This window comes from Trichosurus vulpecula, chromosome 2, assembly GCF_011100635.1.
Source record: "Trichosurus vulpecula isolate mTriVul1 chromosome 2, mTriVul1.pri, whole genome shotgun sequence".
Classification (NCBI taxonomy): Eukaryota; Metazoa; Chordata; class Mammalia; order Diprotodontia; family Phalangeridae; genus Trichosurus; species Trichosurus vulpecula.
The window spans coordinates 338,518,783-338,538,435 of NC_050574.1; the positions used below are offsets into that span (position 1 = coordinate 338,518,783).

Sequence of the window (19,653 nt, forward strand, 5' to 3'; positions counted from 1 at the left end):
GTTGTGGGTTACCAAAGTCGATTACATTCCTTGTTTTTCAGCACTGTCTGTGAAAGGGGTAGGGTGAAAGTGATAAAGTAAAGTAAAAGGCGGAAGCAATTGAGGGAAAAATAAATTAACAACTATAACTATGAATGCATGTAGAATGAACTCATCCATTAAAAAAATAGTAAAATAGCAGAATAGATTAAAAAGCGTGATCTAAGGATGTGTTCTGTACCACAAACTTGAAACAAAGATCTGCATAATGTAAATGAGTATTGAAACAATTTATTGTCACTTGGATGAATTTAAATTAGGGATAGCAATCATAATCTCAGTCATGACAAGAATAAAAATTGACATAGGTAGAAATAAGCTGAGAAACTGTTATGCTTAAAGGTACCATAGATAATATCAGTATTTAAAATATGTGCACCATAGCACCTGAGTTCTTAAGGAAAAGGTAATCAAATTATAGCAAGAAATAAGCAGCAAAACTATAATCAATTAACAAACATTTATTAAACCATAACCAAGTATTGTGACAAATATTGGGGATGCCAGTTCCTTTACTCAAGGAGTTTAGAGTCTAGCAAGGGAGATAACATATACATAACCAAGTATATAGAAACAAAATAACCTTTGAAAAGAAGGCAGCAACAGCTGGAAGAATCAGCAAGGTCTAGAAAAGGTGCTATTTGATATGAGTCTTACAGGAAGCTATGGATTTTGTGTGTAAGAGTTGGAAGTGAGAAGCAAGAACAGGACAGAGGTAGGGATGGCAGTGAGAGCATCATAGTTGAGGAACATCAAGTAGGCCACTGGAGATGGGTCATAGAATGCATAGAACATAATGATGTGTACAAAGACGAGAAAGATTGAAGGGACCAAGTTGAAAGAGCACTAAATGCCACAGAGAAGAATTTATATTTAATCCTAAAGGTAATTGGAAAGCTACTGGAATTGATTGTTGTAGGGAAATTATATGGTCAGACTTATGCTTTCAGAAATCTCTTTGACAGCTATATATAGTGAAGATTGAGCAGGAAGAGTCTTGAGGCAGGGAAGCCAATTAGAAGGCTTTGGAATGGTCCAGACAAAAAGTGATGAAGGCCTGACTTAGGGTGATGACTATATGGAGCAAAGGAGATGTATACAAGAGATGTTACAGAGATCAAGTTGATGAGATGTGACAGTTATTTACATTTGCAAACAGCTAGGTGGTACAGTGGATAAAGCACTGGGCCTAGAGTCAGGAAGACTCATCTTTTTCAGTTCTAATGCAGCCTCAGACACTTACTAGCTGTGTGACCCTGGGCAAGTCACTTAACCCTGTTTGCCTCAGTTTCCTCATCTGTAAAAATTAGCTGAAGAAGGAAATGGCAAACCATACCAGTGTCTCTACCAAGAAAATCCCAAAAAGTGAGTCACGAAGAGTTGGACACAATTGAAAAAATGACTAAACAACAACTGTTTGGATATATAAAGATAAGGAGTCATGGGTGACCACCAAAGTCACAGACCCAGGTGACTTGAAGAATAGTGGTACCCTAGACAGCAGTAGGAAAGTTCAGAAGAAGGGTGACTTTGGCAGAAAAGATGAGTGCTGTTGGGGCATGTTGACTTCAAGATGCATGCAGGATGGATATCCATTTGATACTGTCTAATAGACAATTGGTGGTGCAGAACTGGAGCTCAGGAGAGAGATGAGGGTAGACAAATAGATCTGGGAATCATCTTCCTAGAGATGATATTTCTAGAGAAGCTGGTGAGCTGACCAAATGACATGAAAGAGAGAAAAGTAGACAGCCTTGGTGCATAAAGAGACTTGTCATGAATGAAGATCCAGCAAAGAAGACTGAGAAATATTCAAATAGGAATTAGGAGAACCTAAAGGTAGGATTTCGCAAAAAGTCAGAGGCTAGAGAAAATTAAGGAAGAGAGTATGATCAACGGTGTTAAATACTCCAGAGACAGTAAAGAGTTATCCATAAGTATTAATGAAAGATCATTGGGTTTGTCGGTTGAGATAATTCAATACTTTGGAGAGAACAGTTCAATTGAATCAGAATCAGTCATCTTCGCAGAGAATTTAAAAGAAGGTGAGAAGAGAGGAAGTAGAGGCAGCAAGTTTGGGTGGCTTTGTAATGTGCACTTAGCAGAAAAGAAAGGAGTAGAGTTAATAGTAATAGCTAATAGTTGACATTTTTATAGTTCCTGTTATGTGCCCAGCACTGTGCTAAGTGCGGTACAATCCTTACCTGACTTGATCTTCACATCTTGGAGGGGTGAGTGCTAATATTCTCCTCATTTTATAGATGAGGGAACTGTTATTGGACAGTAGCTTAGAGACATCTAGGGAGAGTTTAAGGCTTAGAGACTGCTGGGAAGGAAAAAGTAGTTGGGGAGGGATTAAAGATTGGAGAGTGAGAAAATGTAATAGGTGGGGCAGTCTTCTAGAGAAAAGGACTTAGATGATTTCAAGAATACACATAAAGGGCCTGGCCTTAGAAAATCAAATTACCACTTCATTTTCAGCAAGTAAATAAAAGATACACTGGAGCACAAGGGAAGGGCTGTTCAAAATGATAGGAAGCTTGCACCTTATGACTTTTGTTTCCTTGGTAAAATCTTGAAGCAAAGGCTTCAGCTCTAAGGTGGTTGGGGGTATTCAGTGAAGGAGGTAGCAAGATAAGTAAAACATGAGCCCTGCTTTCAAGGAATTTATATCTAATAAGGACTGTATATTTTGTTAATATACAGAATGTCATATCCCAAAGTTGATTTTGCTAAAATACTTTCAAAGCAGTAAGTGAAAAAAAAAAAGACTTTACAAATCACAACTGTATCCCTTATAATAGCAAATCTTTCCCAGAATTATTGTTGAAAATATATACTAGTTAGAACAACCACAAAAAATGTTTGACATATAAAGCTTACGAATTTGCAATATTTATAGCCCTACATTTCTCCTTTATAAAGAATTTGAATAACTGTTGTTTTGAGAAAGTTTTTTGGGTAGGATGAGTCAAGGAGGTACATTTTGTATAATAGATTTTAATATATTAAACATAATTCTAATAATTACATCAGCTTTTGTTATTTCTACGACTTCTAAAGAAAATGTTTTCCTCAAATGAACGCTATTTGTAAAGTGGAGATTTGTTGGGTTTCTCACTGCAAAACATTACTTAATTTTGTAAATTAATATTTAAAGTTTCTCTCCTTTGCAGTGATCACAGATTTTAAGGAGTAACCTCTAAGACTTGTAAAAATCATATCATTTGATCAAAACTTCATATGAACTAATCAAGGATGAGAAAAAATATTTAATTAGTATATACTTATAGATTTATACAGTAGAAGTATAGCTAAGCTGTACATTTCATCCTGGTCAATCAAAATAATTTCTTCTAGAAAACCATTATTCAGTATTGTTCCCTGAAGCTGCTGAAACAATCATGGAAGATACCGATCAATATTAATGCCAGACCCATCATGCTAGAGACATTTTCCATTGACTGAATCAAAAAATTCGAACTAGAGCTAAAAAAAACATCATGGAGGTGTTTAATGGGACCCAGTTTTCAATTTGGGAATGAATAGTAGTTATACAATGATTAGTTTGACTTCTTTCCCAAAGATAATTTTTTCATCTTTGCAAATCCATTATTAACCTGATTTTAGGTGCCCATTACTGAATTAATATCAATGAAATTTTCTCACTTTTCCAACTTGTCTATTGAACATTTCCTATACAACTTAAAAGTTATGTGCTAGAGAGACTTACTGGACAGTAATTACTATGGACTTACTTATTGAACTTTTTAAAGACTGAAAAGACATTTTTTTCTACCTAGTAGTAAAAACCTTTCTATTGCTAATTTTGATAAAGAATTTAGTCAATATTTGTGACCATCAGCAGAGGATTTATTTATATAATTCTTAGGTCATTATTGTTTGTAAACCTTAAGCCACTACGTATATGTTGAAATGTTATATCTCTCTGTTGCCAGAAGTGCTTCGTTTGCTTTTTCCACCACCTAAATAAATACTTATCAGAGCTAAGTCCTTGGCTCCTTCCTCATTTGTACGTACCGTCAGAATAAGTGATCATTATAATTTCTCCTATCCTCACCTATATATGGATTTAGCTACGTCTTTACTCTTGGCTTCTTCTCCAAATTCTATTTGCCTATCACCAGGAGTTTTCTGATTTCATTATCTTCCTCCTTACTATCATCTCTTTTTCATTCAGTAGGATCTAGACTTAAGTCAGAATCATGTTGTATGTCTTTCTTGCCCAGCTTTTTCCCATCAATTGCCAAGGCTTGCAGGTTCATTCATTATAAAATGTGTCTTGATGCAGCCAGTCTTGTCCCATCTCTTCGTTACAACCCTATTTAGGGTTCTCATTACTTTGTACCTAGATTATTGCTAAAAATTCATCTACCTGCCTGAATTCCAGTCTATATTATATACCACTTCCAAGTTGATTTTCATACTACCCCCCTACCCCTTTTTTTCTATCACTTCTCTCTTCAAAATCTTTAAGTGGCTTTCCATGATAAAGCCTGGTGTTTAAGGCCATCCACTTAACTGCCATCAAAATCCCTTTCTAACCTTATCTTCTGTTTGTCTTCTATACAAGCCCTCCATTTCAGCTGTCTTCTGCACTTTATTGGTTACATGTCTTTGTATACTTTGTTTCCCTTCCCAGGCCCTCTCCCCCACAACCTAAAGTAGCCCCTCTCTACCTATCCAAATCATCTCCATCCTTCAGGGCCCAACTCAAGTCTCACTTCCCTGGCAGAACCCACTCTTGTTCACCTCCTGTGGCTGCCCCTTCCCATTAACTTATTGTCCTTGGATATTTATTAATACTTTACCTTATGACATCTTTTTGTTGCCATTTAGTTCTGAGGCTCTTAGTTATGTTTTTATATGTATGTCTTGTCTTCCTAACTAGATCATAAACTCCAGAAGGTAAAGGACCATGTGCATTGCATTCTCTGAATCCCCTAATATCTCTTAACTGTTTTGATTGTGCACTTTTATCAGTGAAAAAAAAAAATTAAGCTTAACTGAAAATGTGTAGATTTACTTATTTATAAATTATATATTTACTACTTTTCTAATAATTATACACATTATAAAACTTTACAATAACATAAACTAAAAAGATGAGCCAGTGATGAAATAATATAAATAGGAAAGACTTTATGAGTAAGACAGTAACATGAGTAGATATATGCTTTGGGGAAATCACAGGCAGTTATGTGGAGGATTGCAATGGGAAGAGACTGGAGGTAAGTAGAGCAATCGGGAGATTGTCCACACAAAAGATGGTGTGGCCTGGGTGGTGGATTTGTGAGTAGTGAGAATAGAGCAGAGTAAGAGATGTGAAGGTAGAACTCAAAAAAATGGGCAACTGATTAGTTATGGGATGTGAGTTGAGGGAAAGTGAGGTGCTAGAAATGACACAAAGGGATAGAAAGACAATAGGAGAATGGTTAGGATCCTCAAATGTAATTTCAAATTTTGAAGATTGGTGAATCTAGAGAAAAGATAATATAATTATAGCTGTCATCCTCATCACAATCACCCTATGCCTTTTTATCTTGTGTGATCTACTCTGCTCCACCCACAACTAAAATGAGGAGTCTCTTATCTATCCCCACCCAAAGCATGGAGCCCAGGTACAGAGCCTTCCTTCCAAGAGGGGCCTGTTTTGGCCACAAAATGATCTGGGGATTGGATGTGAGTGTGGAATTTTACCAGTAGTACTTGAGCTGCTGATGTGGGTAGAGGGTTATTTAATTTATAACTGCCCTGGGGGCATAGGAGCAAAAATTTGGATGGAGTAGAATTGTTGGGTGGGACATGTAAATAGTAGTTGGAAACAGGTGCTCAGATTAGAGGGTGGAAAGTGAGTTCTGGTTAGGTCTTGACAATACCCTTCAGAGGTTTGGCCACAGTCCCTCTGGGGGGCTCTGCCCCCGGTTTGGAGACAGCTCTTCCAAAACGCCTAGCATAGTGCTTTACACCTAGATGGTTCTCTGAAAGTGTTTGTTAATTTTGTTGGTTAATTGTCACATATATCTTTTCTCTTTTTTAGTGACTTGTTTTTATATTACATTAAATTCCAAATATATATTCCTTTTACCCTATCCCCAGTGATCTAGCACTTGAAACAGATTTAAAAAGAGAAAAAAGGGGATCGCTAAAATTACCCATGCACTGTATCTTGACATTAGAAAGAGGGAGATTTTTCAATCAACAAGCATTTGTACAGTGTTTATTATATGCCAGGTGCTATACTTAGATCTGGGGCCACAAAGAAAGGCAAAAATAGCCCCTGCCTTGGAAGAGCTTACATTCTCAATTCACATTACATGGGAATAACTAGGTGCATACAAGATACGTATGCAGAAGAGATAAAAAGCATTTGTAGGCAGATGGCATTTTCTCAACTCTTCTCAGGCCAAGCTTTGTGTCAGATTTTGTGGCTTCCAGTTTTTGTCCTTTCTATTTGGATTGCAGTAGTCATTGTATATTGCTTTCTTGGTCCTACTTTCTTCTCTGTATGTTAGTTCCCATATTGAATTCTTTCTATTCTTCATGGTCATCAATTCTTGATATGGCATAGTAATATTCCACTACAGATTCATGTATTATAATTTTGTTTAGCTTTTCCACAATCGAGGGGCATCTAGTCTGTTTCCAGTTCTTTACTATCACAAAAAAGTGCTGCTTCAAATACTTTGCTATAGATGGGAATTTTCATTGTCTTTGACTTCCTTGTGAAAAATTTTTAAGTGTAAAACAGAAGAGTTTATATTTTATCCTAGAGGTAAAATGGAGCACTGGAGTATATTGAGTAAAGGAGAGATATAGTCACACTTGGATTTAGGAAAATCACTGTATAGAGGGTAGATTAAAGTGGGGAGTGAATTAAGGCAGTTTGCAAGCTATTGCAATAGTCTCAACAAGAGTTGGTGAAGAACTAAACTAAGATGGTGGATGTGTGAGTGAGGAGGAGCTCTATTTGAGAGCTGTTACAGAGAAAGAAATTATAAAATTTAGCAACTGAATGAATATTATGAGGTGAGTTCAAGTGAGGAGTTGAATAACTGGTTTAATGGATATTGATGTCCTCAATAATAATGATAGTTTAGAATTTAATAATAATATTGTAGTTTAGAAGACAGATGGGTTTGGAGGAAAAGATAATTTGCATATGTTAAGTCTGAGTGCCTGCTGATCATCCATTTTTTTTTCAGTAGGTATCTTTTTTTTTTAATTTAATTTAAATTTATTTATTTAACATATTTGGTTTTCAGCATTGATTTTCACAACAGTTTGAATTACAAATTTTCTCCCCATTTCTACCCTCCCCCCCACTCCAAGATGGCTTATATTCTGGTTGCCCTGTTCCCCAGTCAGCCCTCCCCTCTATCACCCCCTCCCCTCTCATCCCCTTTTCCCTTCCTTTCTTGTAGGGCAAGATAAAGTTCTATGCCCCATTGCCTGTGTATCTTATTTTTTAGTTGCATGCAAAAACTTTTTTTTTGAACATCTGATTTTAAAACTTTGAGTTCTAAATTCTCTCCCCTCTTCCCTTCCTACCCACCCTCCCTAAGAAGTTGAGCAATTCAACCTAGGCCAACATGTATCATTATGTATAACCCTTCCACAATACTCATGTTGTGAAAGGCTAACTACGTTTTGCTCCTTTTCAACCCATCCCGCTTTATTGAATTTTCTCCCTTGACCCTGTCCCCTTTCCAAAGTGTTTGTTTTGATTACCTCCACCCCCATCTGCCCTCCCCTCCATCATCCCCCCCCTTTTATTTTTTTTTTAATCTTCCTCTCTCTTCTTTCCTGTGGGGTAAGATACCCAACTGAGTATGTATGGTATTCCCCCTCAGGCCAAATCTGATGAGAGCAAGGTTCACTCATTCCCCCCTCACCTGCCCTCTCCCCTCCTCCCACAGAACTGCTTCCTCTTGCCACCTTTACATGAGATATAATCCACCCCATTCTATCTCTCCATATCTCCCTCTCTCAGTATGTTGCTCTCTCATCCCTTAATTTCATTTTATTTCTTTTAGATATCTTCCCTTCATCTTCAACTCACCCTGTGTCTGCTCTCTCTCTTTTACATATATATATATAGACATATATATACACACATACATACACATACATACATATACACATAGATATATACATACATACACATTCTGTTATATATATACATAAACATTATATATATATATATATATATATATATGCATATTCCCTTCAACTACCCTAATACTGAGGTCTCATGAATCATACACATTATCTTTCCATGTAGGAATGTAAACAAAACAGTTCAACTTTAGTAAGTCCCTTGCAATTTCTTTTTCTTGTTCTTTTTCTTGATTACCTTTTCATGCTTCTCTTGATTCTTGTGTTTGAAAGTCAAATTTTCTATTCAGTTCTGGTCTTTTCATTGAGAAAGCTTGAAAGTCCTCTATTTTATTGAAAGTCCATATTTTGCCTTGGAACATGATACTCAGTTTTGCTGGGTAGGTGATTCTAGGTTTTAATCCTAGCTCCATTGACCTTCGGAATATCGCATTCCAAGCCCTTCGATCTCTTAATGTAGAAGCTGCCAGGTCTTGGGTTATTCTGATTGGGTTTCCACAATACCCAAATTGTTTCTTTCTGGCTGCTTGCAGTATTTTCTCCTTGATGTGGGAGCTCTGGAATTTGGCAACAATATTCCTAGGAGATTTCTTTTTGGGATCTATTTGAGGAGGTGATCGATGGATTCTTTCAATTTCTATTTTGCCCTGTGGCTCTGGAATATCAGGGCAGTTCTCCTTGATAATTTCTTGAAAGATGGTATCTAGGCTCTTTTTTTGATCATGGCTTTCAGGTAGTCCAGTAATTTTTAAATTATCTCTCCTGGATCTATTTTCCAGGTCAGTGGTTTTTCCAAGGAGATATTTCACATTGTCTTCCATTTTTTCATTCCTTTGGTTCTGTTTTATAATATCCTGATTCCTCATAAAGTCACTAGCTTCCACTTGCTCCAATCTAATTTTTAAGGTAGTATTTTCTTCAGTGGTCTTTTGGACCTCCTTTTCCATTTGGCTAATTCTGCTTTTCAAGGCATTCTTCTCCTCATTGGCTTTTTGGACCTCTTTTGCCATTTGAGTTAGTCTGTTTTTTAAGGTGTTGTTTTCTTCAGTGTATTTTTCAGTATTTTTTTGGGTCTCCTTTAGCAAGTCATTGACTTGTTTTTCATGGTTTTCTCGCATCCTTCTCATTTCTCTTCCCAATTTTTCCTCTACTTCTCTAACTTGCTTTTCCAACTCCTTTTTGAGTTCTTCTATGGCCTGGGGCCAGTTCATGTTTTTCTTGGAGGCTTTTGTTGTAGGCTCTATGACTTTGTTGTCTTCTTTAGGCTGTATGTTTTGGTCTTCTTTGTCACCAAAGAAAGAATCCAAAGTCTGAGACTGAATCTGGGCGCGTTTTCGCTGCCTGGCCATATTCCCAACCAACTGACTTGACCCTTGAGTTTTTCAGTGGGGTATGACTGCTTGTAGACTAACGAGTTCTATGTTCCACGTTTGGGGGGGAGGTGCCAGCTCTGTCCGACCCGCACTGCTCCTTCCCCAAGAACCCCCAACCCGAACTGGGCTCAGATCTTTGGCAGGCTGTGCACCCCTGCTCTGATCCGCCACTTAATTCCTCCCACCAGGTGGGCCTGGAGCCAGAAGTAACAACAGCTGTAGCTGCCCCACCTCCGCTGCCTGGCCCCCCCCCCCCCCCCACCCCCCCCCCCCCCCCCCGCTGGAAACCGAACCGCGAACTCCTTCCACTCCCGCAGCTTTTCCCACTAACCTTCTCCGCAGTCTTTGGTGTTTGTGGGTCGAGGGGTCTGGTAACTGCCGCAGCTCACTGAATCAGGGCGCTAGGGCCCCCTCCCTCCGGCTTCTGGTCTGGATGGTCCACGCCGCTCAGGCTGGGCTCTGCTCCACTCCGTTCCCAGCTCCTAGCTCCCAGCTCCGTGTGGAATAGACCTCACCCAGAGACCATCCAGGCTGTCCTGGGCTGGAGCCCTGCTTCCCTCTGCTGTTCTGTGGGTTCTGCCATTCTAGAATTGGTTCAGAGCCATTTTTTATAGGTTTTTGGAGGGACTCGGTAACGGAGCTCACTCTAGTCCCTGCTTACCAGCCGCCATCTTTGATCATCCATTTTTAAAAATGTCTACTAGGCAATTCATTATGTGGAAGTGGAGCTCAGAAGAGAGCCCAGGGCTAGATATATAGCTCTAGAAAGTCCTCTTTATAAGAGATGATAATTGAACCCATAAGAGGTTCACAAAATCACCTGGTAAGAGAGTGTAGAGAGAAAAAAGAAGAGACCCTGGGACCAACTCCTGAGGTTCAGTACTACAATTAGTACATAAATACAGAAGGAGAAAAAAACAAAAGAAAGCAGTTTTAGGATATTTGAGAGGAGTGAGTATCCAGAAGCAAAGTCAAAACTGTCAAATGCTATAGAGAGGTTAAGAAAGATGATTATTGAGAATACTATTATTAGATTTGGTCATTAAGAGATCATTAGTAAGTTTAGAGGGAATAGTTTCAATTAAGTAATGAGATTGGAAGTCATATTGCAAAGCCATATTGCATTTGGAAGTCAAATTGCATATTTAGGAGAAAGTGAGGGTATAGACTGAAATTTCCAATAGGTTGAGTAGGCAAGGAGAGATATAGGCCATTAGCTTGCAGGGAGGGTAGAGTATCTCAGAAGTTGTCTAAAAATTGGGGATACTTGGGTACTTTTGGAAGCAAGGGGGTAAAACCAGTAAATAGGGAGAGTGAATACGAAAGAGATTGAAGGATATGTTCTTAGGGAAAATCTGCTTAAGAGAATAAGAGAGGATCAGATCAAGGGAACATATAAAGGGATTGATCCTGCTGAGAAGGGCCACCTCTTAAGAAATAAAGGGAGGTATGAGGGGCATGAAATGAGGAGATAGGGATAAGAAGAAGCTTGGGGTAAATGATTTTCCAGTAAAATATGAAATGAGATCCTCAGCTGAGAGATTCGGGACAGGGTTGCTATGAGAGTCTTAAAGAAATAAGAAGTTTGAACATCTGCTGTAGTAAATGAGATAGAGAATCAGTCATGGTGGCATAGAAAGAATGCCTTGTTTCAGTGAATACCTAGTTGAGATTAGATAACATAAATATGTATCTGATCAGCATTAACTTGATCCAGAACGATTCAGCAACACACAAGACCTAAGGAAGGAGGTTAGAAAGGGAATAATTCAGGCTTGGGGTTTGACATGTTGTGAATTGCAGTAGAACAAGGGAACAAAGGAATCCAGAGTAGAAGATCATGGGATCATAGATTTAGAACTAGAGAAAGCTTGAGTCCATCCAGTCCAACCCCCTCTATCTTAGGGTTGAACAAACAAAGGCCTAATGAGGTTAAGGTTACATGCCCAAAGTCTCACAGGTACAAGAGGCAGGGTTTGAATTCAGGTCTTTTGACTCCAGAGCCGGAGCTCTTTCCACAGTGGGTTCACTAAGAGGTCAAGATTAGGGAAGAAAGGAACTCTAGTCAGAATAGAAATGTTGTCCTGTGAAAGAACTGAGAGGTTAGAGAGATTGGATGTCACAATGTGAACAAAAACTAGATTTAGGACCAGTAAAATATAGGTGGAGATGGAATGGTGGAATATTGCTGTGTGATGTTTAATGTATAGGGAAATTAGATGTTTTTGAACAGAGTAATGGAAAATCTTCATATCTTGGCACAATTAAAATTGTAACCATCTCTATGAGTAAATTATGTGGAATGGAGAAGTGTGTAATGGGAGTTAAGTAAATTGAAGACCTGGGAGTTAACATCAACTAGTATGACAGCATGAGTTGGGATGGACAGAGAGCCACTTACTTAAGTTGTTGAGAAATAAGAAGCATATAACAGCTACCGTGATCCTAAATTGAGTGATAAATTTGTACAGAGTGAAACTCAGAAGATGAGAGGTTGCTGAGTGATGGAAGCAGAGGAGAACGTCTGGTAGGTTCAGTGGGGAGCAAGTAGTATTCTAACTCCCAACACCCAAGCTTACTAAATGCTAGAAAAAAAAAACAATTAAAAAGCAAGGAAATTTTTTTAATGTTTTTATAAAGAAGAGGTGCATAAAAGCATCCAATATTCCCGTAAAGGTCAGTTCTACTGTCATGTTAATAATACTCTAAATACATGTGGTATACAATCACAGTAAAACAGCTTGTTAAGTTAACTAGATTACATTTGGGTAAAACCTTTTACCCAATTGCAAATACATGTGCTAAGAGATGGGCAAGAGATTTGGTTGTAGTTGGGAACTGTTCATTTACTGATTTGCAAGTGTGAGCAACTTTTCTCAAATCCACATTTCTCACCAGAGGCCAAAGGTTAAACACAGTGTGAAATTATTTACTATTCCAGTTGCTCACTGATGTCGTTGTGTGAAAAGAATCTTTTCACAGAGCCTAAAATTGCTTGACACATCAAAATTAATTTGTTAATGATGTTGTAATACCAAAGAGCTTGTAAGTCAAAAGGCATCACATTCCCTGGGATTTTATAGTATTTGGCTTTCTTCATAAGATTTTCCTTTTATGTTCTTTTGCAAATTCTCTGAAATACTTTAGTGCAAATATACGATCAATGGGGTTTCATGAAGTATAATACTTTTTCCCCAGAGAACTTAATGTGTTTTGATGAACCCTGGATCATATGAGCAGTAGAGTAGTTACCCTGATTAAAAAATAACCTGTAGCCCTTAATTTGACTCATGGTGCCATTAATACCCTACCTTTTATCCAATATATATAGGATATTCTGTGATTTGAATTTCCATTTTTAATGTTATATTTTTGTGAAAGATTTTATTCCCTACCGTAGCAGAAGGAAATTGAAATTCTCTGCCTCTACAACATATTAGTTCAAATCGAATATTTACTTTAAATATCGTAAAATGCCCCCCAGAAATACTGAAAGAGACTGAAGTAATATTGAATATTCAGAAGTGTGATTGAAACTATGAAGCTGCTAATCCAAGTAACTTCACTTCTAGCACCATAGCTCCTCTACAGGATCTTCTTGTCTTTGGAATTAGCTGTGATTCCAATCTGCAAGGGAGGTAGGAGTCTCAGTGGTAAGTAAGAAAAAATAACACTAGCCTTACAAAGACTAGGTCTCTTTCAGTGAAGTTAAATGTTAGAAACCAAGAAGTAGAAAGTGAGAGAGCCTGACAACAAAAGTATGGGTTCCAGTATTATTTCAGCCCAGCTTGCCACCTTAGCTACTGTTAAACAGCTAGTCTGGTTGTGGCACTATGTTTCAGTAGTATCAGAGCTGGTCTTTCAGTAGCCTTACTTACCACCTATCTTATACTCTTAACTTTTCCTGTATTGATTGCCTTAATTAAGGACACATTCACTAGTCCTTAGTGCAGGTTTTTCTAGGGCTGGTACTGCTGGTGTTTATACTTGATATTTATATGTGCAATGATAAAATTGCGTACACTGATGAAGAATGAAGATATTGAAAGGCAGTTATTCTGAATCTTTATTATGTAAGTCCTGTATATTTGGTGAAATGTTCCTAAATAGAAACATATTTGCCGTGTACCTCTAGGTGAAAGTGAGACAGAGTATGAAAGGGAGTGGGTCTGAATTTTGGGGTGAAGTGTGATCTCGCTTTACACATTAGATAAGTTCCTGAAAAGTTATGCATAAACCACAAATGTGTGTGTCAGATCATTTTCCCTTGGACTTCAGAGATCTATTTCTAAGAGAAAACAAACACAGACCCCCACCCCCCCATGACATAATAAAAAGCACATTTAAGAATCCTAATATTCATTTCAAGTAGCATTCTGCTCTTGGTCATTACAGTATATAAGAACTCAGTCCGGTCATGGTGTTTTTCTGTCATGAAATTCTAATTTCATTGAGTTGTCTGTCCTTGATTGAGATAATGTCTTTCCAAGGCCTACCTCACAGGGTTATTATAGGGAACATACTTTATAAACTTAAAAGTCATATATTTTTGAACTATTACTTTTACTAACTTGGTATATGATAGAGCTACTCCCTATAAGCTTCTTGCATTAAATTGAACCTGACACTGGAATTTTGTGTGATTGCTCTAGATTTTTTCTTGATTCAGTGTATTTTTTTTTTTAGCTTTATATATTTTTCAGGAACTTAACCTAATGAAATCAGACTATATTCACATTCATACCCCCTCTCATACTGTCTTACCTTAATCCACAGAGATACCCATTCTCAGCTATAGCTAAACAAACTTAATTCCCTGGAGGTATTTTGGCTTTTTTTTTTTTAATTAAAAACCTAAGTCAGATTTCTTATCAGCCACATTTTTAAGTACAGAGAAGGTCCAACCTATGACTCTCCTTTTCATGCTAAAGACCACCTTGGCCAGAGACTTCCTTCTCCAATGATGCAGTGCAACTGGAACCTCTCCAGTCCTTCTATTTGAAGGCTCTAGCAGGAAAGACAGTAGTCCTGTTATCCCTGGGGTTGCATCAATGAGATGAGTTTTTGGCATTCTCATTTAAGCCCAAAATGAGTTCACATAGAAACAGTATTTATAAGTAGGATTCATAGGACTCTACTTCGGCTATGATAGATACATCAACACCCAGAACACTACGAAATCTGCTCAGTGAAATCAATAGACATTTGAAGGATTGGCCTAACTAGCTGTATTGTAAAAAACAAAGTGGATATATCAAATTGGCAAAGATTATAAAAGACATAAATAGGCCATGTTGGAATGTCTTTGAGGAGATAGACACATCATAATATTGGCTTCATTGTGAATTGGTCTGAGTGATCTGGAAAAAATTTGGGATTAGGTGAGAAGAGTCACTAAACTGTTAACATCTTTTCACCAAATGCCACCACCACTATGTATATATCCTGAGGAGATCCCATAGGTAACAAAATTACTGTAGCAGCATTCTTTATGGTAGCAGTCAACTCACTAGCATTTATTAGGTCAGGCTCTAGAGATACAGATAAAAAAGGGAAATAGTCCCTGCCCTGAAGGATTTTATATCCTATTAGCAAACAGCTGCAAAGTGGGTACCCAAAGTGGGAAACTGCTAAACCAAACCTGGTATATGAATATAATAGAATATTATTTTGGTGCAAAGGACAAGAAACAGAAGGATTTCAGAGAAGCAGAAAAATTATAAGAACTCTAATTCTGAGTAAATAAAGTAGACCCAAGGGAATAACATATGCAATGACTAAGTAATGTAAAAGAAAGTAATATAACTGCAGTAACCTGTCTTCCAGGGAGCAGCAGATTAGTCAAATAAGAAACCTAATTGTGGTGCTTTAAGTAAAATATTTGCTCTATACTAGGCTTTGAGCAAAAACAAAGTAGACCCTGCTGTCAAGAAGCTTGTATTCTATCTTGGGAGACCTAAGTGCATATACAGGATAAATAACAATAAAACATATTTCCCACCTCTTGGTACTGAATTGGGAAACTGAGTGGTTTTTTTTTTTATGTTGTATGTATTGCCAGGTAGTTGTTATGTCTTTTGAGTTTTGTTCAACTTTTTCCTTGTTATGAGAGGATTTGATAGATAGAGCAATACATTGGAAACTTACTGAGTTGTTAGAAAAAAGGCATCAATAAAACTCTTTTTAAGTAGATGAAAAATGCGTATAGTTCATGCATATAATTTAGTAGGAGAAAAGTAAAGCTGGGAAATTATACAGTGACTTCAAAGATCTCAAGCTGCTCATTGCCACAAAATCCCATCTTTTTTAGTCTACTCTTTTCCCACCACAATATTGAAAAAGTCAAAGTTGTAGATGACTCAAAGTGGAATAAGAAGATAAATGGTAAGTATAAGTATGTTTCAACATATTGCCAGTGATGACTCACATTGAAAAAATGGTGTTAAAAAAATCATCAAGATATGTAATTAGAAAAGCTATTTATTTAGTAAGAATGAGTGACAACAGGTGGACTACCCACATTTTTTCATGAAATATTAAGAAAGCTGCCAGCACATTGGGTGGCTCTTCAATGGAAAAGACTTTGCTAAGAGTCACCTAGGATGATAAAAATAATTGGAAGGACTCTTTCATGCATTCTTAGCTGTTTCACTTTTCCCGTGGTCTTAGCTAGAGTGTTTATTCACATGTCTTCCTTTTTATTATGCTTTGGGAGCAGAAGCACTCTCCAGTTTCTCCTTTATTTTCACTGTCTTTAACTATTTACCTTTGCCTTCTCATACTTCTGAAATACTAGCTTTACCCACCATCTCTTACAGTGATGAATGAATTATGGATTCAGATGTCTCTGCCAGTTAGAAGTCAGCTGAGAGATTGTAATTGGACCAATGGTAATCCCATGTGTTACAAATAAGCAAATTAGGTGAAAAGAAAGAGAATTCTGACAGCTTTCGGGTTTATTTGAGAATAGCTGATGTACAAGTATTTGCAAATATGTACGGCCTAACTTTATTTTTTATGAATTAATTTTCAAATCCTAAATCAGTATTATTTGTCTTTAGAGATGCTTCCTAGGAGGCAACACATCATAAAATTTGCAACCAGTTAGAAATTAAAAGGCTTTCATTATGTCTGCTTTATTTAACCAGCTGTGTGTCAGTGTAGCATGTGTTACAAAATAATGAGTATACTTCATCTTCTATAGACTATATAAAGAATTTGCTTTCTGTGTTTAGGTCCTGGGAACGCCAACGCGAGAGCAGATTCGAGAAATGAATCCAAACTACACTGAATTCAAATTTCCTCAGATTAAGGCACATCCTTGGACTAAGGTGAGTCTAAATGAGTGGAATAATGATTAAGGCATAAGGGTCAAAAGTACACTAAATGGCATTAATTTAAAACTTAGTTTTTTCTTAATTTTTAAACAAAACTACTTTGAGACCTAGTAGTTGAATCCAAGGTATTACAGCAATTCAAGAAAGCGTTCATTGACGATGTTTGTAATATGCACCCATTTTGCTTGCCTGTAGACATTTACTATTCCAAATGTATATTTGAAGGTCATAATAACATGCTTATATCAATAGGCTATAAAGTTTGGAAAGGTACAAAATCTTGTATGAGCTATAATCACCATTTCTAGCCCTAAGGGGTTTCTTCTTTTACTTATGTGGTAAATGGTACTAAATTCCTGCATCACAACAAAGATAGCATGCATTTTTTCAATTCACTGGTCTTCTATTGAAAATTAGCCTTTAAAGTTATAGATTCTCTCCTCCACTCCTCCCACGCCACCCCCCAGCCTCCAGTTTCTTCTTCCTTGGTGCTCTGGGGCAAAAATTAGCAAAAACAAAAAAAAAACCAAATAGCATCTCAATTCCTGCCAGTGATACAGATTGGAAAGCCATTTGAAATGTTGCCAGCGTTTCACTTGCCAGTCAAAACCATAATTCTATATTAGATGGAAAAGATACAGTATGAAGAGATTTTTAAGAGGAAAGTACTAATTTACTAAAAGGTATATTTTAACTACCAACTGGAAGAGCAACATTAAAAAACATTAACATTAAGTTAATGCTGGAGCTAAAATGAGCTTAGAAATCAGCTATTCCAGCTCCCTTATTTTACCATTGGGTTACCTGAAGCCCCAAGAAGTTAAGGGTCTTGTAAGACCACAACTAGTTATTGAAAAAGTCAAGCTTAGGATCGAAGTCTCCTTACTTTCTATTCAGTACCTTCTCTGCTTTGTCTTGTTTGCTGTTTCATGTCACGTTGCACCCTTTTTAAAGGAGTCAGAAATGGTCACCCTAACACTGTGAAAAAATTTTAGTGAAAAATACTGTTTATATATCCAGTTATGCTGAAAACAGAAATAATTTGGGTTCATCGACATCTGAATTCTTCATTTATATAGACTATAGTCACTTCCTGGCATTGAAGAAAATCTGTTCATGCTGCTAGTTGTGCTTTTTTTCCCCTCATTTAAATCCAGATGCCTTATAATATTTTAATGACAGTTAAAGGATGTAACTATCACAGACAGAGAGATCAAGACTTGAATATCTTCCTGATTCATTCATTTATTTATTTTTGCTGAGAGGGTATGATAACTAGTACCTGAGGTCAAATATACTTACTCTATTCCTCCACTCCAAATGTTATTCCATTTCTAATTTAAGTAGTTAGGAAATCTGGAGGACCTCAGGAGACTATTTCAATCTGAGGGGCTAAGTTGAAATTAATTTCAGGGTGTCCTAGGAATGCTCAAACCTACCTTAGATCATACAGAAATCATATGGGGTCTCAGGAAGAATCATTCAGACTAAGAGTGTCCTAAGGCTACTCCAGACCTAACTTTATATTCACTCATATCCCTAGCTCATCTCAATTTAATCCGACATTGATGTGAACTGTTGCAGGATTACAAGCAGGCAAGGCAAGATCACTGCTGCACTCAAAAGAAAAAAAAAGAATTTTTGATACAGAAATTTTTAGCAAACATATAATTTCAACATATCTTGTCAAAAATGTCACCTAGGGTAGTATACGTCACATTTTCAGAGAGCTAGAAATAGGTTTCTGTATCATCTCAAATTTTTTTGGATGACATCCCTACAGTGTAATTTATAAGATAGAGTGGAGTACAATAATACTAATAGCTGATATTTATATAGTGCTTGTGATTTACAAAGTGCTTTCCTCACAGCAGCACTTTCAACTTGGGAGAAGGTCTGTCTGTGTGATACAGTATTACAGAGAGCTGTGCTTGACCTTTTGCTATTTAACATTTTTATCAGTGATTGGGATAAAAGCATAATTTGTGTGTTCATCAAATTAGCAAATGATTCAGAAATAAGTAAAATAAGTAACAATAGTGGGTGAGAAGAATTCAAAAAGATCTAGACAGCTAGAACAGAAGGAACTGGGAATGTTTAGCCTAGAGAACAGCTCAGCTCAAATGCTACTTTATACATCAGGCCTTTCCCATTCCCTATTCCACACACTGCTGCCTTCCTCACCTTCACTCCCAAATTGCTTTGTATTTATTTTCTTATATATACTTTTATATGTACATGTTGTCTCTCCCTATAGACTGTTAAGTTCTTTGAGGACAAAAACTGTTTCGTGTTTGTCTTTGCATCTTCAGTGCCCAGAATATATTGTAGCACTTAAAAGATACTTACTGAAATGAAAAAACTTAGGTGGTACCACCATAGACATCTTCAAGTGTGAGAACTGTCATGGGGAAAGGAATTAGGCTTGTCCTTCGCTGCAGAAGGAAAAATTAGGAGCAGTGGGTAGGACTTCTAGAGAAAGAAATTTAGGTTTTATGTAAGGAAAAATCTTCCTAAGAATCATAGCTATCCAAAAGGAGAATGGGTTGTTTCAGGAAATATTAAGTTATTTCACTAGAGAACTTCAAGAAAAGTCTCAATAGCCACTGTATTATAAAGAGGATTCTTGTTCAGGTATGGTTAAAACTACATGACCAGGTATAGATAATCCATGAGTTCTCTTCTCTCCCTGAGATTCTTTGAAGGAAATTGTGCAAGTATTACTGTCATCTCCATTTTACTGATAAGGAAACTGTAGCCCAGTG

General features: G+C 37.1%; 1 protein-coding gene across 4 annotated transcripts in view; it reads left to right on the top strand.

The window, feature by feature from the left end:
* GSK3B (glycogen synthase kinase 3 beta) overlaps nucleotides 1-19,653 on the top strand; it is a 285,006-nt gene that overhangs the window by 193,334 nt on the left and 72,019 nt on the right. For all 4 annotated transcript variants that reach the window (XM_036746202.1, XM_036746204.1, XM_036746201.1 and 1 more), the window contains exon 8: nucleotides 16,787-16,882. In XM_036746202.1, coding sequence (XP_036602097.1) covers nucleotides 16,787-16,882 — 96 coding nt within the window. The remainder of the gene's footprint in view (nucleotides 1-16,786; nucleotides 16,883-19,653) is intronic.